Consider the following 26,664-nt stretch of genomic DNA (forward strand, 5'->3'; position numbering starts at 1 on the left):
ACGGCTCCTTACCTCTTATACTGGGTTTGTGAGGGAGTTCAGAACAGTGTTTGATCACCCTAACAGAGGAGAGACCGCTTCAACAGTGCTGCTGTCAATGCGACAGGGACGCCGGAGCACAGCCGAATATGCAGTCGACTTCCGCATCGCGGCTGCGAGGTCCGGCTGGAATAACGTTGCGCTCCGCGCCGCCTTCATAAACGGACTGTCGTCGGTCCTGAAGGAGCACCTGGTAGCTAAGGAAGAACCGCGGGATTTAGATGGACTTATTGATCTCGTTATACGGTTAGACAATCAGTTGGAGGAACGCCGTCGGGAGCGAGACGAAGGACGTGGCCGGGCACGCGCCGTCCCTCTCCCTTCCGGGTTCGAAAAGGTTCGGCCCTCCCCACGCTCCACAGCCTCAACGCTCCGTGTGGCTACAGCTCCCCCTGCTGACGAAGCTATGGACACAAGCAGGGCCACATTTAGACCACCTATGAGACAGCGGAGGCTGGCCCGCGGGGAGTGTTTTGTCTGCGGTTCTAATGAGCACCTGCAGAGAGACTGCCCCAAGCGGTTAAACACCAATGCCCGCCCCTAGAAACTGGGCTAAGGGTGGGCCAAGACATTCACGTGGGACATACACATATTTCCACACGACTCCCAGTTACAATCCTAAGCGGGGATTTAACCCTTCAAGCCCCAGCACTGGTGGACACGTGGTCAGAAGGGAATCTGCTGGACAGCAGATGGGCAAGGGAGGTAGGGCTCCCTCTGGTGGCGCTTCCTTCGCCATTGCAGGTGCGGGCACTAGATGGCACCCTTCTCCCTTTAATCACGCACAAGACACAACCTGTAACTCTGGTGGTGTCTGGAAATCATCGGGAGGAGATCGAGTTTTTTGTGACTCCTTCTACCTCCCGCGTGATTTTGGGCTTCCCATGGATGTTGAAGCACAATCCCCGGATTGATTGGCCGTCTGGGGTGGTGGTTCAGTGGAGCGAAACCTGCCATCGGGTGTGTTTAGGATCCTCGGTTCCTCCCGGTTTACATGCTAAGGAGGAGGTCAAAGTCCCTCCCAATCTGACGGCGGTGCCGGTTGAGTACCACGATCTTGCTGATGCCTTCCCCCGCACCATCCATACGATTGTGCCATTGATCTGATTCCAGGCGTTGAGTTCCCGTCCAGCAGGCTGTACAACCTCTCACGACCTAAGCGCGAATCAATGGAGACCTACATCCGGGACTCATTAGCTGCTGGACTGATCCGGAACTCCACCTCCCCGATGGGTGCAGGTTTCTTTTTTGTGGGCAAGAAAGATGGCAGACTCCGTCCATGCATTGATTACAGGGGGCTGAATGAGATTATGGTTCGCAACCGATACCCGTTGCCGTTGTTAGATTCCGTGTTCACCCCCCTGCATGGAGCCAAAATCTTTACTAAGCTGGATCTTAGGAATGCGTATCACCTGGTTCGGATCCGGAAGGGAGACGAATGGAAGACGGCATTTAACACCCCGTTAGGTCACTTTGAGTACCTGGTCATGCCGTTCGGCCTCACCAACGCCCCCGCGACATTCCAAGCCTTGGTTAACGACGTCTTGCGGGACTTCCTGCACTGATTCGTCTTTGTATATCTGGACGATATTCTCATCTTTTCTCCGGATCCTGAGACCCATGTCCAGCATGTACGTCAGGTCCTGCAGCGGTTGTTAGAGAACCGACTGTTTGTGAAGGGCGAGAAGTGCGAGTTTCACCGTACTTCTTTGTGCTTCCTGGGGTTTATCATCTCCTCTAACTCCGTCGCCCCTGATCCGGCCAAGGTTGCGGCGGTGAGAGATTGGCCCCAACCAACAAGCCGTAGAAAGCTGCAACAGTTCCTCGGCTTCGCTAATTTCTATAGGAGGTTCATTAAGGGCTACAGTCAGGTAGTTAGCCCCTGACAGCCCTGACCTCTCCAAAAGTCCCCTTCACCTGGTCGGATCGGTGCAAAGCCGCATTCAAGGAGTTGAAACGACGGTTCTCTACTGCGCCAGTGTTGGTGCAGCCCGACCCTAGCCGCCAGTTTGTGGTTGAAGTGGACGCCTCTGACTCAGGGATAGGAGCCATGCTATCCCAGAGCGGAGAGACCGATAAGGTTCTTCACCCATGTGCCTACTTTTCTCGCAGGTTGACCCCGGCTGAACGGAACTATGACGTCGTCAATCGAGAACTCCTTGCGGTGAAAGAGGCTCTTGAGGAGTGGAGACACCTGTTGGAGGGAGCGTCTGTGCCGTTCACGGTTTTCACTGACCATCGGAACCTGGAGTATATCAGGACCGCCAGGCGGCTGAACCCCAGGCAAGCCCGCTGGTCACTGTTCTTCAGGCGTTTTGACTTCTGGATCACCTATCGCCCCGGGACCAAGAACCAGAGATCGGATGCCTTGTCCCGGGTACACGAAGAGGAGGTCAAAACTGCACTGTCGGTTCCACCGGAGCCCATCCTTCCTGAGTCCACTATCGTGGCCACCCTCACCTGGGACGTGGAGAAGACCATCCGGGAGGCCCTGGCACGAAGCCCAGACCCGGGAACTGGACCAAAGGACAAACTATACGTCCCACCAGAGGCCAGGGCTGCGGTCCTAGACTTCTGTCACGGTTCCAAGCTCTCCTGTCATCCGGGGGTGCGAAGGGCCATGGCAGTTGTCCGGCAGCGCTTCTGGTGGGCGTCTATGGAGGCCGACGTCTGGGAGTACATCCAGGCCTGCACCACCTGTGCCAGGGGCAAGGCTGACCACAGGAAGTCCCAAGGACTGCTCCAACCGCTTCCTGTGCCTCATCGCCCCTTGTCCCACATGGGCCTGGATTTTGTCACGGGCCTCCCACCGTCCCAGGGCAACACCACCATCCTCACGATAGTGGACCGATTCTCCAAGGCGGCCCACTTCGTGGCCCTCCCGAAGCTCCCTACGGCCCAGGAGACAGCGGACCTCCTGGTCCACCACGTCGTCCGTCTGCATGGGATCCCTACTGACGTTGTCTCAGATCGTGGTCCCCAGTTTTCCTCTCAAGTCTGGAGGAGTTTCTGCAGGGAACTGGGGGCCACCGTGAGCCTCTCGTCCGGGTACCATCCACAGACGAACGGACAGGCAGAACGGGCCAACCAGGAGTTGGAACAGACCCTCCGCTGTGTGACATCCGCGCACCCGACGGCCTGGAGCAACCACCTGGCCGGGATCGAGTATGCACATAACAGCCAGGTGTCTTCTGCCACTGGCCTCTCCCCATTTGAGGTGTGTTTGGGGTACCAGCCCCCGTTATTTCCTGTGGTTGAGGGAGAGGTCGGTGTGCCCTCGGTCCGGGCCCACCTTTGGAGGTGCCGTCGGGTGTGGCGCACCGCCTGTTCTGCCTTGTTGAAGGCCCGGATGAGGGCCAAGATCCATGCAGACCGCCGGCGGTCCCCGGCCCCTGCATACCAGCCCGGGCAGGAGGTGTGGCTATCGACAAAGGACATCCCGCTTCAGGTGCAGTCACCGAAACTGATGGACAGATTCATCGGACCCTTCCGAATCCTCAAGGTCCTCAGCCCTGCCGCAGTGAAGCTCCAGCTCCCAGCTTCACTGCGGATCCACCCGGTGTTTCACATCTCCAAGATCAAACCACACCACACCTCACCCCTCTGTGCTCCCGGTCCGGCGCCGCCTCCTGCCCGGATCATTGACGAGGAGCCGGCCTGGACAGTGCGCCGTCTCCTGGATGTCCGTCGAATGGGCCGGGGGTTCCAGTATCTGGTGGACTGGGAGGGGTATGGACCCGAAGAACGCTCCTGGGTGAAGAGGAGCTTCATCCTGGATCCGGCCCTCCTGGCCGATTTCTACCGTCGACACCCCGATAAGCCTGGTTGGGCGCCAGGAGGCGCCCGTTGAGGGGGGTCCTGTTGTGTGGGCCGCCAGAAGAGGAGGTACTGCTGGCCCACCACCAGAGGGCGCCCTGCCTGAAGTGCGGGCTTCAGGCACGAGAGGGCGCTGCCGCCACGGACACAGCCGGGGGTGACAGCTGTTACTCATTATCTCCTGACAGCTGTCACTCATTCATGCTTCATCATCTCACTCCATAAAACCCGGACGTCATCTCCACCTCATCGCCGAGATATCGTCGAACCGTTCAGGTAGTATTCTCAGCCTTGAAAGTAAACTGTGTGTCAGTCTGAACTGTTTTTTGCAGCCGTTTTCCTGTGGTGTTCCTTGTCTGTGAGACCGGCGTTCGGTGTGACCAGCGACGGCTTCGCTGCACACCTCTACCAGATAAGTGGGTAGACAGGAGCTGCACGAGTGTGTGTCAGAGGTGGAGGTGGAATTCCCACCGTTGTTGCTACTGGGTGTACACACACCCATATCTTATTGTCTCTGCTCCCTGCCAGCAGTACCAGATCCGAACTTCGAAGACGGTGGCCACCTGGGGACTCGGGACTTGGCAGCTCCAGTATTCTCCGGGTTCGGTGACGGAGGAAATCATGTGGTTCCGGTTCAGCTCAGGACAGACATCTTCTATCCTCGAGCCTGCCCACACGTCACCCTTGTGATTGGCTGTCTGTAAAATTTCACATTCCTCTGTGTTGTGCTCATTCACAACAGTAAAGTGTTCATATATGACTCTTTCATTGTCCGTTCATTTACGCCCCCTGTTGTGGGTCCGTGTCACTACACTTTCACAACATAACGACCCAGACAGGTGGTGTCGGTTCCAAGTAAAAGTGTTTCCAGTACAACATACACTTGATATTTGCAGCCCAATAATAATGTTGAAGATTGAGCAGAGCCATCCCTCCCATCCTCTTAGGTCTCTGAAGAAGAGCTTTCCTCAATCTTGATTGTTTGCCATTCCAAATAAATGAAATATTTGAAGAATCCAGAAAGGTAAAAAAGGATTTAGGAATCAGAATGGGAAGACACTGAAACAAGTCTAAAATTTTTGGAAGTAGCATCATTTTAACAGAGTGAATTCTGCAACACTCCCTTAAATGTAAATGATGCACCTCATCTCAGTCCCTAAGTAACTTTTCGCATGACAAACTCATTCCAACAATGCCCAGTGGTCCTACAAAGACATGAGTACCAAAGACATCTAGTCATTGGCTTAAATAACTACTAGGTATAGCTTTCCCTGCTTCAAGTTTCAAACTATTTCTTGGATTCACCATGACAAAAACTTACATCACAGTGAGCCAAGTTCTCCACTCAAGTCAAGCATCCTCACTTTCAGCACTGCCACATCCTCAAACCCATTTCCCTTGATCCCATTTTGTAAACTGTTTCACAGTGTACTTCTTGTATTTGATTTAACATCTGTGGTTAGTTATTGGCTAAACCTCAACCATGGATAGTGACAGAAAATGAATGAATGAACACTGTTCAATGTGGTATAAACTCAAGATTTACAATTAATTTAGGATTATTCTGTAAAATTCATGGTGTACTGATGATAATACTGGTCAACAACAGCAACAAAAAAAAAAAAATTATTGCATGGACTTTGAGAACTGATTTCGGGTAATTTTGGGGTGCTAAATCTGTATCTGAACTCGGATTTCCTCTATTACATCACATTTCTGTGCAATCTGCATGTTCCATATTGATGGATTACACAGACGTTGCTCATTCACTTATGACTTTTACTCCACTAATCATGAACAAAAGCAGCTTCAAAAGCACAGTTTTTAAACTAGGTTCATGAAATGTGAACAAGAGCTGTAATATCATTTATGGTGCTGAAGAGGTGTGTGAGACTGCAGCTTTTGCCTCAATGCCTGATACAAGAAATATGTTTTCATATCTCAAACATGTGATAGACAAAAACTAACACCAGATTTGGATTTAGTGTCCAAAATTACAAAACATTGAAAAACACAATGCAAGAAAAACTGTATTGACCAGTGTTTGTCAGGGGTTGCATTTTTGCTTTATGTTTGCTCTGTTTAGTTGTTTTGCTTGGTTAGTTTTTCTCTGCATGTTAGTTATCTTGCTGGTCTCTTTCCTGCTTGGGTTTTCTCTGTCCCTATCTCTCTTGTCTTCCTCTTGCTGGAGCCTATCCCAGCAATCATAGGGCATGAGGCAGGGTACACTCTGGACAGGATGCCATATAGGCAAACACATGCACACCTACAGACAATTTAAAGTTTCCAGTCCACCTAACTTGCATGTCTTTGGATGTGGGAGGAAGCCAGAGCACCCAGAGGAAACCCACGCAAACATAAGGAGAACATGCAAACTCCACCCAGAAAGGCTACAGGCGGGTATCAGACCCATGACCTTCTTGCTGTGAGGCATCAGTGCTAACTACTAATCCACTGTGCTGATGCAGGCAGACTGTGTGATTTAAAAAGATCAGTGCAGCTCTCCGCTTGGCTTGTGTGAGAGCTGCATGGCTGAGCACTGTAAACCGCTGCTATTAACTCATTCACACAGGAACCTCAGACTGGTGTTCAATCGATGGCTAGTTACAAACAGCTTGTGTGTTTTATTGACAAGACTTGCTGGCTGAAATGCAGTTTCCATTGTCTAGGAAGAGATCTGAAGAACTGAATGATTAACATTTACCTTCACCCTTGTTTTAAGAAGCATGCTGTGTTCAAGTCCACTGTATATTCTGTTAGACCTGTTAAACATTGCATGTAGTATGGAGGACACCACAGTGTGTGTCACCCAACTGGTCAGCAAGCACTGTGAAATCTCTGAAGCTTATAACTGCATTTTATTTGTTAATTTCATTTCCGCTTTCAGCACACTGCACCCCAGAATGAAAGACCACGGGCTTGTAGCCACGGTCATCACGCAGCTTATCAATAACTGATAGCTTTCCTTCCCAACCAACAAATACATCATTATATCTTGAACCATCCTTCCATCAATTTTACATACCGCTTACTCCAATTAAGGGTTACCGGGGGGCTGGAGCCTATCCCAGCAGTCATAGGGCATGAGGTGGGGTACACCTTGGACAGGACGCCAGTCTGTCGCAGGGTAATATAGAATAGAATAGAATAGAATTGAATTGAATTTATTCGGCACACAATATATTCAAAAACAATTCCACAAACTCATAAACAATACTTGTGAGTCTGAAAGGGTGTGGGCTGAAGCAAAGCTTATCAGCGCCCACCCTGCTAGTACAAGTCCATCAGTTCTAATCAGTCATATTTACATAAATACAAATTCACTACTACATGTCAACACACAGACATACACATCAATATACTATTCACTTATAATTATATTTATATAGTACCAGATCACAAGAAAGTCAACTCAAGGCACATTACGCATGTAAGGACTAACCTTACCAACCCCATGTAGACAAACAAATGCACTTACACCCGCACACACACCTAAGGACTACCTTGAACCAGTCCCACAACATAAACATTCTAAATATCTGTTTTATGCAAGGGTGGTGGCCAAGTGGTTAATGCTCTTGGTTTCAGTTCAGAAGGTTCCGGGTTCAAATCCTACTCCTGCCACATTTCTCCATGTAATGTGGAGCTGCATCAGGAAGGGCATCCGGCGTAAAACCTGTGCCAATTCAACATGCAGATCCACCTTGGATTTGCTGTGGCGACCCGGAGTGCAAACAAGGGAGCAGCCGAAGGGACTTACTTTTTTCTAACCATTGGACAAAAGTTTGACTTTGACCTGTGACCTTGGCTTTAAATTGTCCCCCCCAAACCCCTTTTTAATTAGCTGAACATCAATCATTCCACCAATTTTGGTCAAAATCATTTCAACTCCGAGTTATGTTGTGCATATAGCGCACACACATCAGAAAACAATACCCTTGCATAACAGTACTGTCACTGAAACCAGTGTGACAGAAGCCCCTCAGGGCTTCGCTGGCTTAAATGACAACAGGTCCCAGTACTACATATCCATAAAGATAATCAGCAAAACATATATGAACAGCCTGCTCACAAAACCTGAATGAACCCCAACACATTTTAAACTTAAGCATCTTCCATGTGTAGATTAATTCAGACCTTCTCTAGGCTAAAGGTTGGAGTCCCCAAGAGATGCAGTGCAACATATTTTCTTCCATTTCACTTTATCCTAACGTTTGGTGTGTTGTCCATTGAGTAGTGACATTTCACAATGGAGTCACAATGGGTAGGGGTTCAAAACTTTACCAACAAAGGCAGACGCCACTCAATATGATGCCATCATCTGGCGAGTGCACTTAAAGTCACACACCTGTGTTGAGCCTGTAGTTTTCCACAATGCCAATTCCAGCAGTTGTGTTTACAACAGCCAGGAAGTATGTTTACACAGCAGCACTTTCAGAATAGTCCTGATAATAGAAACTTTTGCCATGATGAGCAGGGATTAGGAAAGTGCAGAATTTCTTTCAGTCTGCATACAAAGGGCTGACATCATTGATTGCAAGAAGTCCTACTGACATCATGAAGAGCCATTTTATTTATTTATTTATTCATTCAGAAATGCATTTTATAACAAATCAATATCACATCCCTATAGGTGTAGAGACTAAAACTATATTTTGTACCAGGCTGTAAACATATTTATTTGTCCAGTATAGTTGGAGAATTTAACATGGTTTCTACGGGAAACCTGCCTCAAGTGGTCTTTCGAGGAACTGCGTGATTTTCCACTTTCACATTTGCCACATTTAAGAGGAAAGAAAGTTGAGGTGTAAGTACCGGATCCACAGAAGCGGTTTCTGATATGGGCGATATGGGCAGCCGCCCAGGGCGGCTTCTTATGTGGGGCGGCATGACCGACCCCCGGTCCCCCCAAATGCATTGCAATCGCTGCAGCAGTGCCTACTGCTATACTCCACTTGTGGGTAATGAGCACCCTCTGCCTGGTGTGTGGTGCATGTAGATTTCTGCCATGGTCTGACAGACAGGTAACAGGTTCTGGAGGTTTGGAGGAGGTTTTGTTGTGTTGGTGCTGGCCTCACCCAGCGAAGGAAGTGTCTCTGCTGTACCTGCTCTGTTTATGGCTGTACCTGGTTGGACGACTGGAGGGTGGACTTTTTTCTGGTTCCGGAGCACAGCGGTGTTCTGCTGTATCTGTTAGCTGTTTGAACTGAGCTGTTTGAGTTCTTTGAATTAACAGTCTTTTTCAAGACTTTTTTACTTTTTTTTTACTTTTTCACCGTGCTCCAACGCCTAAAGAAGACCTCTAACGGTCGAAGCATCGCGACGGAGCTCTTTTATCAGCTAACCTTCATCAGCGTTGGCAAGCTAACTAGCTTGCTAACGCTTTCGTTTTTATTTTTATTTTATTTTAGCACTGTTGTCGTGCGTTACCTGTGCTGCTCCACAGCCTGTCCAGTGGATTTTTATTTTATTTTTTACCACTGTTGTCGTGCGTTGCCTGTGCTGCTCCACAGCCTGTCCAGTGGATTTTTATTTTATTTTTAGCACTGTTGTCGTGCGTTGCCTGTGCTGCTCCACAGCCTGTCCAGTGGATTTTTATTTTATTTTTTACCACTGTTGTCGTGTGTTACCTGTGCTGCTCCACAGCCTGTTCAGTGGATTTTTATTTTATTTTTTAGCACTGTTGTCGTGCGTTACCTGTGCTGTTCCACAGCCTGTCCAGTGGATTTTTATTTTATTTTTTACCACTGTTGTCGTGTGTTACCTGTGCTGCTCCACAGCCTGTTCAGTGGATTTTTGTTTTGTTTTTTGGCACTGTTGTCGTGTGTTACCTGTGCTGCTCCACAGCCTGTCCAGTGGATTTTTATTTTATTATTTTATTTTATTTTATTTATTTATTTATTTATTTATTTATTTATTTTATTTATTTTTTTTAGCACTGTTGTCGTGCGTTACCTGTGCTGCTCCACAGCCTGTCCAGTGGATTTTGATTTTGATTTTATTTTTTTGGGCGCTGTTGTCGTGCGTTACCTGTGCTGCTCCACAGCCTGTCCAGTGGATTTTTATTTAGCGCTGTTGTCGTGCGTTACCTGTGCTGCTCCACAGCCTGTCTAGTGGATTTTTATTTTGTTTTAGCACTGTTGTCGTGCGTTGCCTGTGCTGCTCCACAGCCTGTCCAGTGGATTTTTATTTTTATTTTATTTTATTTTTTAGCACTGTTGTTGTGCGTTACCTGTGCTGCTCCACAGCCTGTCCAGTGGATTTTTATTTTTATTTTTTTAGCACTGTTGTTGTGCGTTACCTGTGCTGCTCCACAGCCTGTCTAGTGGATTTTTATTTTATTTTAGCACTGTTGTCGTGCGTTACCTGTGCTGCTCCACAGCCTGTCTAGTGGATTTTTATTTTGTTTTAGCACTGTTGTCGTGCGTTGCCTGTGCTGCTCCACAGCCTGTCCAGTGGATTTTGATTTTATTTTTTTTGGCACTGTTGTCGTGTGTTACCTGTGCTGCTCCGCAGCCTGTCCAGTGGATTTTTATTTTATTATTTTATTTTATTTATTTATTTTTTTTTTAGCACTGTTGTCGTGCGTTACCTGTGCTGCTCCACAGCCTGTCCAGTGGATTTTTATTTTATTTTTTAGCACTGTTGTCGTGCGTTACCTGTGCTGCTCCACAGCCTGTCCAGTGGATTTTGATTTTGATTTTATTTTTTTGGGCGCTGTTGTCGTGCGTTACCTGTGCTGCTCCACAGCCTGTCTAGTGGATTTTTATTTTGTTTTAGCACTGTTGTCGTGCGTTACCTGTGCTGCTCCACAGCCTGTCCAGTGGATTTTTTTTAGCGCTGTTGTCGTGCGTTACCTGTGCTGCTCCACAGCCTGTCTAGTGGATTTTTATTTTGTTTTAGCACTGTTGTCGTGCGTTGCCTGTGCTGCTCCACAGCCTGTCCAGTGGATTTTTATTTTTATTTTATTTTATTTTTTAGCACTGTTGTTGTGCGTTACCTGTGCTGCTCCACAGCCTGTCCAGTGGATTTTTATTTTGTTTTAGCACTGTTGTTGTGCGTTACCTGTGCTGCTCCACAGCCTGTCTAGTGGATTTTTATTTTGTTTTAGCACTGTTGTCGTGCGTTACCTTTGCTGCTCCACAGCCTGTCTAGTGGATTTTTATTTTGTTTTAGCACTGTTGTTGTGCGTTACCTGTGCTGCTCCACAGCCTGTCTAGTGGATTTTTATTTTGTTTTAGCACTGTTGTTGTGCGTTACCTGTGCTGCTCCACAGCCTGTCTAGTGGATTTCTATTTTGTTTTAGCACTGTTGTCGTGCGTTACCTGTGCTGCTCCACAGCCTGTCTAGTGGATTTTTATTTTGTTTTAGCACTGTTGTCGTGCGTTGCCTGTGCTGCTCCACAGCCTGTCCAGTGGATTTTTATTTTTATTTTATTTTATTTTTTAGCACTGTTGTTGTGCGTTACCTGTGCTGCTCCACAGCCTGTCCAGTGGATTTTTATTTTTATTTTATTTTATTTTTTAGCACTGTTGTTGTGCGTTACCTGTGCTGCTCCACAGCCTGTCTAGTGGATTTTTATTTTATTTTAGCACTGTTGTCGTGCGTTACCTGTGCTGCTCCACAGCCTGTCTAGTGGATTTTTATTTTGTTTTAGCACTGTTGTCGTGCGTTGCCTGTGCTGCTCCACAGCCTGTCCAGTGGATTTTTATTTTTATTTTATTTTATTTTTTAGCACTGTTGTTGTGCGTTACCTGTGCTGCTCCACAGCCTGTCTAGTGGATTTTTATTTTATTTTAGCACTGTTGTTGTGCGTTACCTGTGCTGCTCCACAGCCTGTCTAGTGTCGGATTCCCTGTTTGGGAATCCGCTAGCTTAGCGTAGCTACTAGCTCTTAGCCGTTTTAGCATGGCGGCTTCTCCTGTCTCTCCCGTACTTTTCTGCTCTGGGTGTGAAATGTTTAGTTATTCCTCGGCCTCTTTTAGCAGTAACGGTACATGTAATAAGTGCAGCTTATTCGTAGCTTTGGAGGCCAGGCTGGGCGAATTGGAGGCTCGGCTCCGCACCGTGGAAAATTCTACAGCTAGCCAGGCCCCTGTAGTCGGTGCGGACCAAGGTAGCTTAGCCGCCGTTAGTTCCCCCCTGGCAGACCCCGTGCAGTCGGGAAGGCAGGCTGACTGGGTGACTGTGAGGAGGAAGCGTAGCCCTAAACAGAAGCCCCGTGTACACCGTCAACCCGTTCACATCTCTAACCGTTTTTCCCCACTCGACGATACACTCGCCGAGGATCAAACTCTGGTTATTGGCGACTCTGTTTTGAGAAATGTGAAGTTAGCGACACCAGCAACCATTGTCAATTGTCTTCCGGGGGCCAGAGCAGGCGACATCGAAGGACATTTGAAATTGCTGGCTAAGGCTAAGCGTAAATTTGGTAAGATTCACGTCGGCAGTAATGACACTCGGTTACGCCAATCGGAGGTCACTAAAATTAACATTGAATCGGTGTGTAACTTTGCAAAAACAATGTCGGACTCTGTTGTTTTCTCTGGGCCCCTCCCCAATCAGACCGGGAGTGACATGTTTAGCCGCATGTTCTCCTTGAATTGCTGGCTGTCTGAGTGGTGTCCAAAAAATGAGGTGGGCTTCATTGATAATTGGCAAAGCTTCTGGGGAAAACCTGGTCTTGTTAGGAGAGACGGCATCCATCCCACTTTAGAGGGAGCAGCTCTCATTTCTAGAAATCTGGCCATTTTTTGGGATCCTCCAAACTGTGACTGTCTAGCGTTGGGACCAGGAGGCAGAGCTGTGGTCTTATACACCTCTCTGCAGCTTCTCTCCCCCTGCCATCCCCCTATTACCCCATCCCCGTAGAGACGGTGCCTGCTCCCAGACCACCAATAACTAGCAAAAATCTATTTAAGCATAAAAATTCAAAAAGAAAAAATAATATAGCACCTTCAATTGCACCACAGACTAAAACAGTTAAATGTGGTCTATTAAACATTAGGTCTCTTTCTTCTAAGTCCCTGTTGGTAAATGATATAATAATTGATCAACGTATTGATTTATTCTGCCTAACAGAAACTTGGTTACAGCAGGATGAATATGTTAGTTTAAATGAGTCAACACCCCCGAGTCACACTAACTGTCAGAATGCTCGTAGCACGGGCCGGGGCGGAGGATTAGCAGCAATCTTCCATTCCAGCTTATTAATTAATCAAAAACCTAGACAGAGCTTTAATTCATTTGAAAGCTTGTATCTTAGTCTTGTCCATCCAAATTGGAAGTCCCAAAAACCAGTTTTATTTGTTATTATCTATCGTCCACCTGGTCGTTACTGTGAGTTTCTCTGTGAATTTTCAGACCTTTTGTCTGACTTAGTGCTTAGCTCAGATAAGATAATTATAGTGGGCGATTTTAACATCCACACAGATGCTGAGAATGACAGCCTCAACACTGCATTTAATCTATTATTAGACTCTATCGGCTTTGCTCAAAAAGTAAATGAGTCCACCCACCACTTTAATCATATTTTAGATCTTGTTCTGACTTATGGTATGGAAATAGAAGACTTAACAGTATTCCCTGAAAACTCCCTTTTGTCTGATCATTTTTTAATAACATTTACATTTACCCTGATGGACTACCCTGCAGTGGGGAATAAGTTTCATTACACTAGAAGTCTTTCAGAAAGCGCTGTAACTAGGTTTAAGGATATGATTCCTTCTTTATGTTCTCTAATGTCATATACCAACACAGAGCAGAGTAGCTACCTAAACTCTGTAAGGGAGTTAGAGTATCTTGTCAATAGTTTTACATCCTCATTGAAGACAACTTTGGATGCTGTAGCTCCTCTGAAAAAGAGAGCTTTAAATCAGAAGTGTCTGACTCCGTGGTATAACTCACAAACTCGTAGCTTAAAGCAGATAACCCGTAAGTTGGAGAGGAAATGGCGTCTCACTAATTTAGAAGATCTTCACTTAGCCTGGAAAAAGAGTTTGTTGCTCTATAAGAAAGCCCTTCGTGAAGCTAGGACATCTTTCTACTCATCACTAATTGAAGAAAATAAGAACAACCCCAGGTTTCTTTTCAGCACTGTAGCCAGGCTGACAAAGAGTCAGAGCTCTATTGAGCTGAGTATTCCATTAACTTTAACTAGTAATGACTTCATGACTTTCTTTGCTAACAAAATTTTGACTATTAGAGAAAAAATTACTCATAACCATCCCAAAGATGTATCGTTATCTTTGGCTGCTTTCAGTGATGCCGGTATTTGGTTAGACTCTTTCTCTCCGATTGTTCTGTCTGAGTTATTTTCATTAGTTACTTCATCCAAACCATCAACATGCTTATTAGACCCCATTCCTGCCAGGCTGCTCAAGGAAGTCCTACCATTATTTAATGCTTCAATCTTAAATATGATCAATCTATCTTTGTTAGTTGGTTATGTACCACAGGCCTTTAAGGTGGCAGTAATTAAACCATTACTTAAAAAGCCATCACTTGACCCAGCTATCTTAGCTAATTATAGGCCAATCTCCAACCTTCCTTTTCTCTCAAAGATTCTTGAGAGGGTAGTTGTAAAACAGCTAACTGATCACCTGCAGAGGAATGGTCTATTTGAAGAGTTTCAGTCAGGTTTTAGAATTCATCATAGTACAGAAACAGCATTAGTGAAGGTTACAAATGATCTTCTTATGGCTTCGGACAGTGGACTTATCTCTGTGCTTGTTCTGTTGGACCTCAGTGCTGCTTTTGATACTGTTGACCATAAAATTTTATTACAGAGATTAGAGCATGTCATAGGTATTAAAGGCATTGCGCTGCGGTGGTTTGAATCATATTTGTCTAATAGATTACAGTTTGTTCATGTAAATGGGGAATCTTCTTCACAGACTAAAGTTAATTATGGAGTTCCACAAGGTTCTGTGCTAGGACCAATTTTATTCACTTTATACATGCTTCCCTTGGGCAGTATTATTAGACGGTATTGGTTAAATTTTCATTGTTACGCAGATGATACCCAGCTTTATCTATCCATGAAGCCAGAGGATACGCACCAATTAGCTAAACTGCAGGATTGTCTTACAGACATAAAGACATGGATGACCTCTAATTTCCTGCTTTTAAACTCAGATAAAACTGAAGTTATTGTACTTGGCCCCACAAATCTTAGAAGCATGGTGTCTAACCAGATCGTTACTCTGGATGGCATTTCCCTGATCTCTAGTAATACTGTGAGAAATCTTGGAGTTATTTTTGATCAGGATATGTCATTCAAAGCGCATATTAAACAAATATGTAGGACTGCCTTTTTGCATTTACGCAATATCTCTAAAATCAGAAAGGTCTTGTCTCAGAGTGATGCTGAAAAACTAATTCATGCATTTGTTTCCTCTAGGCTGGACTATTGTAATTCATTATTATCAGGTTGTCCTAAAAGTTCCCTAAAAGCCTTCAGTTGGTTCAGAATGCTGCAGCTAGAGTACTGACGGGGACTAGCAGGAGAGAGCATATCTCACCCGTGTTGGCCTCCCTTCATTGGCTTCCTGTTAATGCTAGAATAGAATTTAAAATTCTTCTTCTTACTTATAAGGTTTTGAATAATCAGGTCCCATCTTATCTTAGGGACCTCATAGTACCATATTACCCCATTAGAGCGCTTCGCTCTCAGACTGCGGGCTTACTTGTAGTTCCTAGGGTTTGTAAGAGTAGAATGGGAGGCAGAGCCTTCAGCTTTCAGGCTCCTCTCCTGTGGAACCAGCTCCCAATTCAGATCAGGGAGACAGATACCCTCTCTACTTTTAAGATTAGGCTTAAAACTTTCCTTTTCGCTAAGGCTTATAGTTAGGGCTGGATCGGGTGACCCTGGACCATCCCTTGGTTATGTTGCTTTAGACGTAGACTGTGTTTCATAATTATTGTATGGCCTTGCCTTGCAATGTGGAGCGCCTTGGGGCAACTGTTTGTTGTGATTTGGCGCTATACAAGAAAAAAGTTGATTGATTGATTGAACTGTCAATCTGGCAACCCTGGGGATGGGCGGGGGTGATAACCTATTCCGCTTCCGTGCGTATTATGGAAGATGGAAAAGAAAAGGGCAGAGCCATCAGGTGCGCAGTTTAGGAAAAATAGAAAAGAAGAAGAGGAGAAACGAGCAAAAGATAAAGGTAAGCAGAAGCTGTGTCATTTCTTGTTGTGTGAAATGTGTTATGTAGGCTGTAACCTGCTGCACATTAAACTATATCTTGTTCAAAGTACAGTACCAGCAAATAGGTTTTCTACAATGTTCATTTGTACATTTTAATTTGTATTTCTTGTTTGAAAAGTAATAGTGTAGTTAGTAGTCTCTTATTGAATCATTAAAGGATAGGACTTTACACAACAGTTGTGCAATTCATTTTGTTCCCCAAAATGTGAAATACTGTAAATTGTGCTATAAAAAAGTTCAGACCTTCCTCCAGTTGTGCAGTGAGATTTATGTGTTTATCAAAGTGCCATTGTACACATAATTTCTCAAATGGTTTTATATTGGTGCAATTTAGAAATGCCTTACTTTTATTTTATTATTTTGTTTTTTATTTTATTTCTACAGTATTTATTTTTTTAATTGTATTTTATACTTTTAACTTACACAGTATTACAGTTTATTTTTGTCTTGATGTTTGTTTACAGTAATATTTTTATTGCATTTATTTTTTTGTATTTATTTCTACATTATTTTCTTATTTGTGTGTTATACTTTTAACTTACGCAGTATTAGTTTGTTTTTTGTTTTTGGTTATGTTTATAGTAATATGTAAGTTTCTTCTACGTTTCTTCAATTAAAAATTGAAAAGAAATTCTGATTGTGCCTGTGATGGTGGGGGGATCCTCTGGTTAAAACCTGTCTGTCAGACAATGGCAGAAACCACACAGTAGGCAGAGGGCACTTATTACCCCCCCAAGTGGAGTAGCGCAGTATTCCCTGCTGCCGCGATTGCATTGGGGGGGCGCCGGTGGGGTTGCTCGCCCAGGGCGCCAAACAGGCTAGGACCGCCACTGCGGATCCATGCCGCCTGCCAGGTCCATTCTGTACATGCGCACACTTAAATGTGTGAAACATTTGCAGAGCAACCTGGAACACTTGTGTGTTTTTTGTTTACAGTTTACATCAAGAGTCGGTTTTGTTACGAAACATAAATTAAGACAACTTGGTAATAGTTATTGATGATTCAAAACAATCTGTCTGTGTGTATGCAGAATGGATCTTGGCAGCAGTACAAATGCAGTGCTGACATGGGCTTTTTCTTTTCCCCTTTGTTTGAAGTTTGCACCCAAAAATGTTTTTATCACCATATGCTTGTCATTATCTGTTTACTGCTGTCATTGAAACAATCCCACAAGTAGCATTCCCCCCCCCCCCACCCAACGAAAATGCTGAAAAGCGGAGATGAAGCTCTTCTCAGCATTTTTCTCTAAAAAAAAACTTTTATAGGGATACAAAATGAGTTAAATCCACTCACATGTATGCTCTTCACACAGCAACAAAAAGAACACACGTAATAAAACACAAAATAATAAGGCATACTAACAACATTACAGGCCATTGTCCATGTCAGGAACGTATTTGCACCTAGAACATTATAATGTCTTCATGGTTGTTGAAGCAGAATTTATAAATCAGGTTTAATATTTAAGATTCCACATGAAAAAAAAAAGCAGAATTAAAAGGGATATTTTCACACACACACACACACACACACACACACACACACACACACACACACACACACACACACACACACACACACACACACACACACACACACACACACACACACACACACAGAGTGGCCCATGGGGACCTTAATTTGGCTTCTGCTTTTGGAGACACATGACTGACTCCTAAAGTGTAACTCAAACTGTCTGATACACTCACATCAACCAGGCTCTTAAATACCATCAAGAAATAGGACTGAAATGTGGGCCGATGCAGCTGCTTATAAAGTCTTTTATAGCACCCAATAACTCACAAGATTGCTGTTATTTTCATATTTTTAAGTAATTCAGCTGAATAACATATTTCAATTTATATTGCATTATGTACCAAAGTTGTGTGCACGTATCATGTTCTAGCTGGATTAAAGTGATTTTATGAGGACTGTATTAAAGATCAAGATGCAACCAGCTCTGCACGTTGGTTTCAGACAAATTTCCCTTGGGAACAGTGAAGTTTATTTAACATGGTTAACTGCCATCCCATACAGCAGGGGGCGTGATGGTGCTGGACAAGTGGCAGGTGAGCTGATCCCTACCTTGTGACAGGCGGACGGGCTGAGTGACCTGGAGCCCGTCAACAGCACAGTGGTTCCCACAGGGGTGCAGAGTGATGACCCCTGACCTGTTCTCTATGTAACAGTGCTGGGCAGCCACTCCAGGGCCCTGGATACTTATGTCCATGGGACCATGACCCAGTGTGGTCCGTCCTGGGAGAGGTTGGAGACAAAAATGTCAGTGGGTTAAGTTGATGCTTTACATGAATTACAGCTAATATGATGCACTCAGTGTGATCGATTTGTGATAACAGTGACTGCAGATATAACTGGCTGAAATAGTTTGCTCATATCAGAACCAGTACTCTGTCAGTTGAAGTGGCTTAGCGTCTCACTGGAATGCCTCTGGATGCCTGTGTTTGGGTCTGAGAGGGGATCCTGGAATGTGGTGCAAATTTGGTGAGAATCTGTGAAGTAGTTTTGACGTAATCCTTCAAAGACTGTATAAAGGGAAATCTTGACCCAGATCCAGATCATCTCCAAAATTTAACGGAGTCTTCCATGGCCTAATATCTACCTGTGGTGAACATTTCGTCAAAATCTGTGCAGTAATTTTGATGTAATCCTGCTAACAGTCCAACAGACAAATAAATAAACATCAATTATTTTATTATATATAATAAGTGTTTTCACTTTCTTGTCATCCATTTCATCACCATATGTATTATACGCTTGTCATTATTTGTTTAGTGCTGTCATAGAAATTCATTTTTAATGTATTTACAATTATATTATGTACTTACATTGAACTTACTAAATAAAGTCACGCTTTTAATATACGTATAGATGATTTAACGCCCCCTTCTGGAGAGGCGTACGAGTACAGAATGTAAATATCAATGTCCAGTGTTTATTGTTAGCCAATACTGCTAATTTCTCCAAAAATTTAAGTCCTATCAACTTTACGTTTTCGCAGCGTTCATCCATGACCAAAAGTACGCACACAAACATAACAAACGGCAAATGCCAGTTCTCCCCAGTTTCTCCGTGATTGAAGCCATACACACACATGCATGCACGCACATGGCGGTCACTTTGCTATTATAATATAGATAATAATATTTAAATCATGCATCCCGTCAAGTTAACGTGGCAGTCTACATTATCTTCTCTGTGAGTGTTTGAAGTACAGTGGGGCAGTTGACCCTCTGTCAGCTTTGCAGGTTTTCCCATCTACAAAGAATAGAGAGGTCTGTAATTTTTATCGTAGGTACACTTCAACTGTGAGAGACAGAATCTAAACAAAAAAATCCAGAAAATCACATTGTATGGTTTTTAAATAATTAATTTGCATTTTATTGCATAAAATAAGTATTTGACCCCCTACCAACCAGCAAGAATTCTGGCTCTCACAGACCTGTTAATTTTTCTTTAAGAAGCCCTCCTATTCTGCACTCTTTACCTGTATTAATTGCACCTGTTTAAACTTGTTACCTGTATAAAAGACACCTGTTCACACACTCAGTCAATCACACTCAAACCTGTCCACCATAGCCAAAGCCAAAGAGCTGAATAAGGACACCAGGGACAAAATGTAGACCTGCATAAGGCTGGGATGGACTACAGGACAACAGGCAAGCAGCTTAGTAGAAGACAACAACTGTTCTGATTATTTATTAGAAAGTGGAAGAAGCACAAGATGACTGTCAATCTCCCTCGGTCTGGGATTCCATGCAAGATCTCACTTTGTGAGGTAAGGATGATTCTGAGAAAGCTCAGAACTACACAGGAGGACCTGGTCAATGACCTGAAGAGAGCTGGGACCACAGCCACAAAGAATACATTAGTAACACATGATGCTGTCATGATTTAAAATCCTGCAGGAGAGCAAGGTCCACCTGCTCAACCCAGCACATGTCCAGGCCTGTTTGAAGCTCACCAGTGACCATCTGGATGATCCAGAGGACGCATGGGAGAAGGTCATGTGGTCAGATGAGACCAAAATAAAGCTTTTTGGAATCACCTCCACTTAACATGTTTAGAGGATGAGAACAACCCCAAGAAAACCATCTCAACCGTGAAGCATGGGGTTGGAAACATCATACTCTGGGGGTGCTCTTCTGCAAAGGGGACAAGACGACTGCACCGTATTGAAGGGAGGATGGATGGGGTCATGTATTGCGAGATTTCAGCAAACAACCTCCTTCCCTCAGTAAGAGCACTGAAGATGGGTCATGGCTGGGTCTTCCAGCATGACAATGACCTCAAACACACAGCCAGGGCAACTAAGGAGGGGCTCCATAAGAAGCATTTCAAGGTCCTGGAGTGGCCTGGCCAGTCTCCAGACCTGAACTCAATAGAAAATCTTTGGAGGGAGCTGAAACTCCAAACTTGAAAGATTCCCTGCTGCAGTGTGTGAAAACATGGTCAAGAACTACAGGAAATGTCTGACCTCTGTAATGGCAGACAAATGTTTCTATACCAATTGTTAAGCTCTGTTTTTCTAGGGGGTCAAATACTTATTTTATGCAATAAAATGCAAATTAATTATTTAAAAATCATACAATGTAATTTACTGGATTTTTTTTAGATTCTGTCTCTCACAGTTGAAGTGTACCTACGATAAAAATTACAGACCTCTCCATTCTTTGTAGGTGGGAAAACCTGCAAAACTGACAGGGGGTCAAATACTTATTTTCCCCACTATCTATTTCATGCAAGCCTTCATGCACTGAGAAAATAATGTTTTCCTCTGAGGGGATTGATATTCTACCTCTCAGAACGCACAGTGAGCTTGCTGCTTTTCAGCTACTTTTTGCCTCTCGAGACCAAACACTGCCAATGCAGGGGTAATATTTTGCTGAAATAATGTGTGTTAGGATCACAATTCAAATATTTAATGTTATTTTTGTGAGCAGAACAAAACACATATCATAAACTATGTGAAACACCAAATAAATAAACAAACAATCATGTCACTTGCACTTTAAATGTGGAAGCAGACGTTGTCCGAGTCAGGTCTAAGTAACACTCCCTGCTCACTGCATGTGAGAGAACAGCAGAATGCTGGTGCGTTGGCGGGCAGCTGAAGGAAGTGTTAAGAACAATACATTGACCCCCAAGCACTGTTTGAACTGAATAGTGTTCTGTTGCTATTGTTTAACGCTGGATAGAGTTTCTCTTTTATTTGCTGCTGAAAAAAGGAACTAAAAGCAAGATTTTCAGAATAAAGTAAATGGAACGCATTGAATGAATGACTGTAGATGCTAAAAGGGCTTTACAATGATGCCCACACACACACACACACACACACATATCAATATCAGGGTATTTGTTATGTGTCGGACGCAGCTCGGAGAACCGACCAGCGTTTGAAGGACCCAGTATGAAATAAGCAGAGCACGGTACAAAGGCTAACTGAATTTAATACATAACAGTGATGTGATACAAAACAACAAAAGAATGTGCGGTCTGGCGTGGTGGTGATACGGTGCGCTCCCAGCAGCGCTAACGGTCCGGAGCCAGAAGCCGTTCGGACCCAAGGACCCCGCCGACACCCCCCAGGTGGCCGCAACAAACCGAGTCTGTGAAAGAAGGAACCATTATGTGAGTCCACACTCTACACACAGAGAGACCACTCAAAGGTGTACATAAACAGCAAACACTTCCTGGCTTAATTACTAATCAGCTTCCCAACCTGCAGGCATGGAACATCCAGTTCACAAAACTCCACTGCAGTGGAAGCCGATACATGACTAACGTACAGCTCAATATAATAAGGTGTGAGGGACACCACATTTACTGACTGTATAAATGTTAGTCACAAAATCTAACGTACCTCAGGAAGTGTGCTGACGAGCGTGAGACCTCATCCCCTCCTCTTTCACAGACCGTGCATCAAACCCTGGACGTTCTCTGCATCCACTGATGATGAGATGGCTCCCGAGACGACGATCTCACCCGTCTGGTCACAAGGTCGAGTCTCTGGCAAATACACACTGTATACTCCAGTCTTAAATGCCACCATGTTCCAATCCATATAGATGCACCACAGCTGTGAGTCCTGACGAGCCGCAGGTGATCAGGGTGAGGTCCTGATAACCTCAGCAACACAGCCACTCAGTCCCAAATGCAAGCCACCTGGAAGGAAAAACAAAAGACAGAAACAAAAGGCAGCCAGGCCCCCCAGCCATACAACAGTACCCCACCCTCACGGGAAGCCTCCCGGCGACCACACAAACCTGGCCCAGGAGAAACACCCCCCTCCAGGGACCATGGCTGGAAACCGCATCTGCATTCGTCTTCCAACAGAATGGTTGATGTCCTCTCCTCTGGCTGCATCCTTGCCTTTGTTTCAGTCAGTCACTTAGCACAGGTGTGGCCAGGAGTTCTTAAACCTGTGCGGTCAGCCTTTATCCAACCATGTTCGGTCTTTAGTCATAAAACAAAAAAGACAAACACAAACAACCAAACCACCCCCCCCCCTCCCCAGGGGACCGTCCCATCAAACCCCGGGATGAGGAGAAAAGAAAAACCCCAAACTTAAGCTTACAAATAAAAGCGCTAAAACACCCCCCCCCCCCCCCCCAAACGACATGTAGGGACCAACACCCCCCAGAGGACTTCCCGCCAGCTCCAGGAGTAATAACCACAGCCGAGGTCCCTCTGGGATCCAACGTCACCCACGGGGACTCCCAGCGCCTCACAGAGGACCACTCGTCAACCCCAGGAGACGCCTCCCCTCATGACCAACGGACCCAGCCCCGGCCGTCTATGGCTAGATGGACCCACAGCCCTTTCCCCCCCAGAGGACACCACAGTCAAACCCTGAGGGCGGAAACTGGGGGGAAAAACAAGAAGAGAGGAAAAAAAAAAACATACAAACAAAACAACCCCAACCCCACCCCCTTGGCGCAGTGGAAACTGGAAGCACGTCCAGTGTCACCAACCGTGACTATACCCCAGAAGCCAACCGGAAGGAGTGGAACAGCGGTTATGGCAAACAGCACAAACCGGCGCCACTCCTCCGACTTCTACACCAGCCACTAGCTGCGGGTATATTCCACTGCCCCAAACCTCAGCCACGCCGATGGCAGACGGCCAAAGGCGTGCTGAAGCTGGAGGTGGAACAGGGAATCAAAAAACACCCCCCCCCCCCCAGGTGCAGAGGTTACCCGGGAAATGCCCAGTATAACCAAACTGCACCACTCCAGCAACGCCGACACTACGGCTCACCCGACTGGAGTCAGAGGAGAAGAGAGGGCATAACAAAAAACAAAAAAAAAAAAAAAAGAAAAAACAACCCAATTACCCCCCCATGACCCCCCAGGGGACCGTCCCATCAAACCCTGGGAGGCGAAACCGAAAGAAATAAAAAAGACTAACAGACTAACATAAGGTTGCTTGGGTCCTTTTTTTTTTTTTTTTTTTTTGACGGAACTGCAGGGTCACGACCCAGACACTAAATAGTGTAAAACAAAAAATAAAATCCCACACAAAAACCAACTCAAAAAACACCCACACAAAATGAACTAACACAAAACAAATCAGTGACGTATACCGTTAAGCTCAAACAAGTCGAACACACCTGTTCTAACTTAAGAGCTTAACGGTAATGTGACTAAGTCACCAAAAGAGGGAGCCAAAGTGCTAACAATGAAAAAAAAAACCCCTTTGGTGACAAAAAAACAAACGAGCTGCATCTCCGTGCGCAGCTGTGTGCAACACACAACCCAAATGTGCTCAACTAAATAACGCTGGAGCTGATACAACAGACGCAGTAGTTATCTTTATCCGGGGAAACGGGGCTACAACTGTAACACAGGAAGCTCAGCGACCCGTGCCACAGAGCTCCGCCGTGCGCGTGCACCCATTACAGACACACTCTTGCAGCTCCCGTTTAAACCTCTTATCCGGTCGGAGCGTGACGCGAAGCCGTCGCCAGTCACTCCACCACGACCCACGGATAAGGCACAAACACAGGAACACGGCTGCAAGAGAGCACAAATCAGTATTCAGTAATGGGTCTCAAACACGCACCATCCGGGCGGAGAGCACCCGCAACTGATCCGGATAACTACTGAACGTCTGCTGCCGCCTTCCCGGCGTGTTACCGTCTCTGCTACCGCTGGGTCCGTGATGTTTGGCCAGAGACTACTGTTATGTGTTGGACGCAGCTCGGAGAACCGACCAGCGTTTGAAGGACCCAGTATGAAATAAGCAGAGCACGGTACAAAGGCTAACTGAATTTAATACATAACAGTGATGTGATACAAAACAACAAAAGAATGTGCGGTCTGGCGTGGTGGTGATACGGTGCGCTCCCAGCAGTGCTAACGTCCAGAGCCAGAAGCCGTTCGGACCCAAGGACCCCGCCGACACCCCCCAGGTGGCCGCAACAAACCGAGTCTGTGAAAGAAGGAACCATTATGTGAGTCCACACTCTACACACAGAGAGACCACTCAAAGGTGTACATAAACAGCAAACACTTCCTGGCTTAATTACTAATCAGCTTCCCAACCTGCAGGCATGGAACATCCAGTTCACAAAACTCCACTGCAGTGGAAGCCGATACATGACTAACGTACAGCTCAATATAATAAGGTGTGAGGGACACCACATTTACTGACTGTATAAATGTTAGTCACAAAATCTAACGTACCTCAGGAAGTGTGCTGACGAGCGTGAGACCTCACCCCCTCCTCTTTCACAGACCGTGCATCAAACCCTGGACGTTCTCTGCATCCACTGATGATGAGATGGCTCCCGAGACGACGATCTCACCCGTCTGGTCACAAGGTCGAGTCTCTGGCAAATACACACTGTATACTCCAGTCTTAAATGCCACCATGTTCCAATCCATATAGATGCACCACAGCTGTGAGTCCTGACGAGCCGCAGGTGATCAGGGTGAGGTCCTGATAACCTCAGCAACACAGCCACTCAGTCCCAAATGCAAGCCACCTGGAAGGAAAAACAAAAGACAGAAACAAAAAGGCAGCCAGGCCCCCCAGCCATACAACAGTATTGGCACAAGGTGAAGAGATATGTTTTCATCTGCTTTGCTGTAATTCTGTGAAAAATATGCTGAACTATTGTATGATGTGGGACAAAAATTGATTCTTTGACCTTTTTTAAATGCACACTCATTTCTTTGGGGTTAAAAGTCGAAAGAATTTTAGGTTATTTGCAGGAAAAATGTTAATTTGGATCAAACAGAAAACTGGGTTCTTTGAGTGTTTTATTGGCTCAGTATTTGTTCTCTGATCTCAGTGGTTACTAAGACACAGTGAGGAGTGATTTCATCAGGGTCAAAGGTGTTTCAGGTCATTTTCATTAAAAAAAATGGCTTAAATTTGAACCAAGGATCCTCTGGTCTAAAGCCCAACGCTTAACCACTAGACCATCACCTCAAACTTCACTGAGTAATTTAAATCTTCAGTCTGTTTTCTAGCATCAGTGGCTGTGGAGATTTGAGTCTTGGGTCAATTTTGTCACTTCTGGTCATTACTATAGTAATACTTCACTTTGTGATGGTGTTCTATTAAGGCTTCAACCTAAAAGTAAAACTATACAACCAGACATACGGTATAACTTCAGTGCAGACATACACAAATGTACAGGCAGAATACAGTGCCACTCTACGCAATTATGTTGTTTGTAAGATTACATGTAATACAATAGCTGTGTTAGCCCCCAAGCGACCAAGCTATTTTAGTGACTAATATGGTAGGATAATTATAGCATCAAATATAGAAGAATCTGTGACTAGCAAATATGCCAATACTTTAACAGAAATCTCAATGAACCCATCAGTCATCCTTTGTGAGAATCATGAGCTATTTTCATCCTCACTCTTGGCATTAACATTATTATTATTTTAATTTTTTTGTCTTGGTAGATCATTTTCATTATGTACAGATGCTGCTGAGTCTGGCTGTGGTAAAGGCTGCTGTGAATGAAGCGCTGTGACTCTAAACTTTTAAAGCTCCAGTTGCTCCGATCAGGTCCACTGATCTGATCAGACCTGCTCAATCAGGTCTTCTGATGATCGCACCGACATGCAGCGACTGCGCTTTTATTTTAAAGAGTCACAGCACTTGATCAGACAGAGAGAGAGAGAAAGAGAGAGAGCAACAAAAAAAGAGAGAGAGAGAGTGAGGGAGAGAGCTCACCGACCTGCTGTTTCTGTTGTGTTTCTGGATTTCTGAGTTGAGGTTCGATTCCCTGTTCTGAACACACACGTCCTTCAGTTAGATCAGCTGTTCTGAGCACACAGAGGCGCTGCGGCTGCATGATCCTGTTCTCAGCTGATTCATTCTGGATGGACGCACTCAGTTTTTGGATGTGTACAGAAGCGCCATATTGCACTGACTTACATGCAGTAACGCCGTGCTGCACAGACCTGCTTAAAACTGCGTATTTTCTGTGTCCAGTGCTCTATACCGAAAAAATTAAACATGTTTAATTTCTTCCGTCCTATGCACATAGCTCTCAACATACTGCTGCGTAGGGAGAAAAAACTTGACGTAGAGCTGCTAAAAGTGGGCGTAG

At 45.2% G+C, this 26,664-nt stretch overlaps 1 protein-coding gene across 2 annotated transcripts in view; it reads right to left on the reverse strand.

Moving 5' to 3' along the window:
- phldb1b (pleckstrin homology-like domain, family B, member 1b) overlaps positions 1-26,664 on the reverse strand; it is a 439,803-nt gene that overhangs the window by 265,012 nt on the left and 148,127 nt on the right. For both annotated transcript variants that reach the window (XM_034168200.1, XM_034168199.1), the window contains exon 4: positions 18,153-18,323. In XM_034168200.1, the coding sequence (XP_034024091.1) occupies positions 18,153-18,323 (171 nt within the window). The remainder of the gene's footprint in view (positions 1-18,152; positions 18,324-26,664) is intronic.

The sequence above is a fragment of the Thalassophryne amazonica genome, chromosome 4 (genome assembly GCF_902500255.1).
Source record: "Thalassophryne amazonica chromosome 4, fThaAma1.1, whole genome shotgun sequence".
Classification (NCBI taxonomy): Eukaryota; Metazoa; Chordata; class Actinopteri; order Batrachoidiformes; family Batrachoididae; genus Thalassophryne; species Thalassophryne amazonica.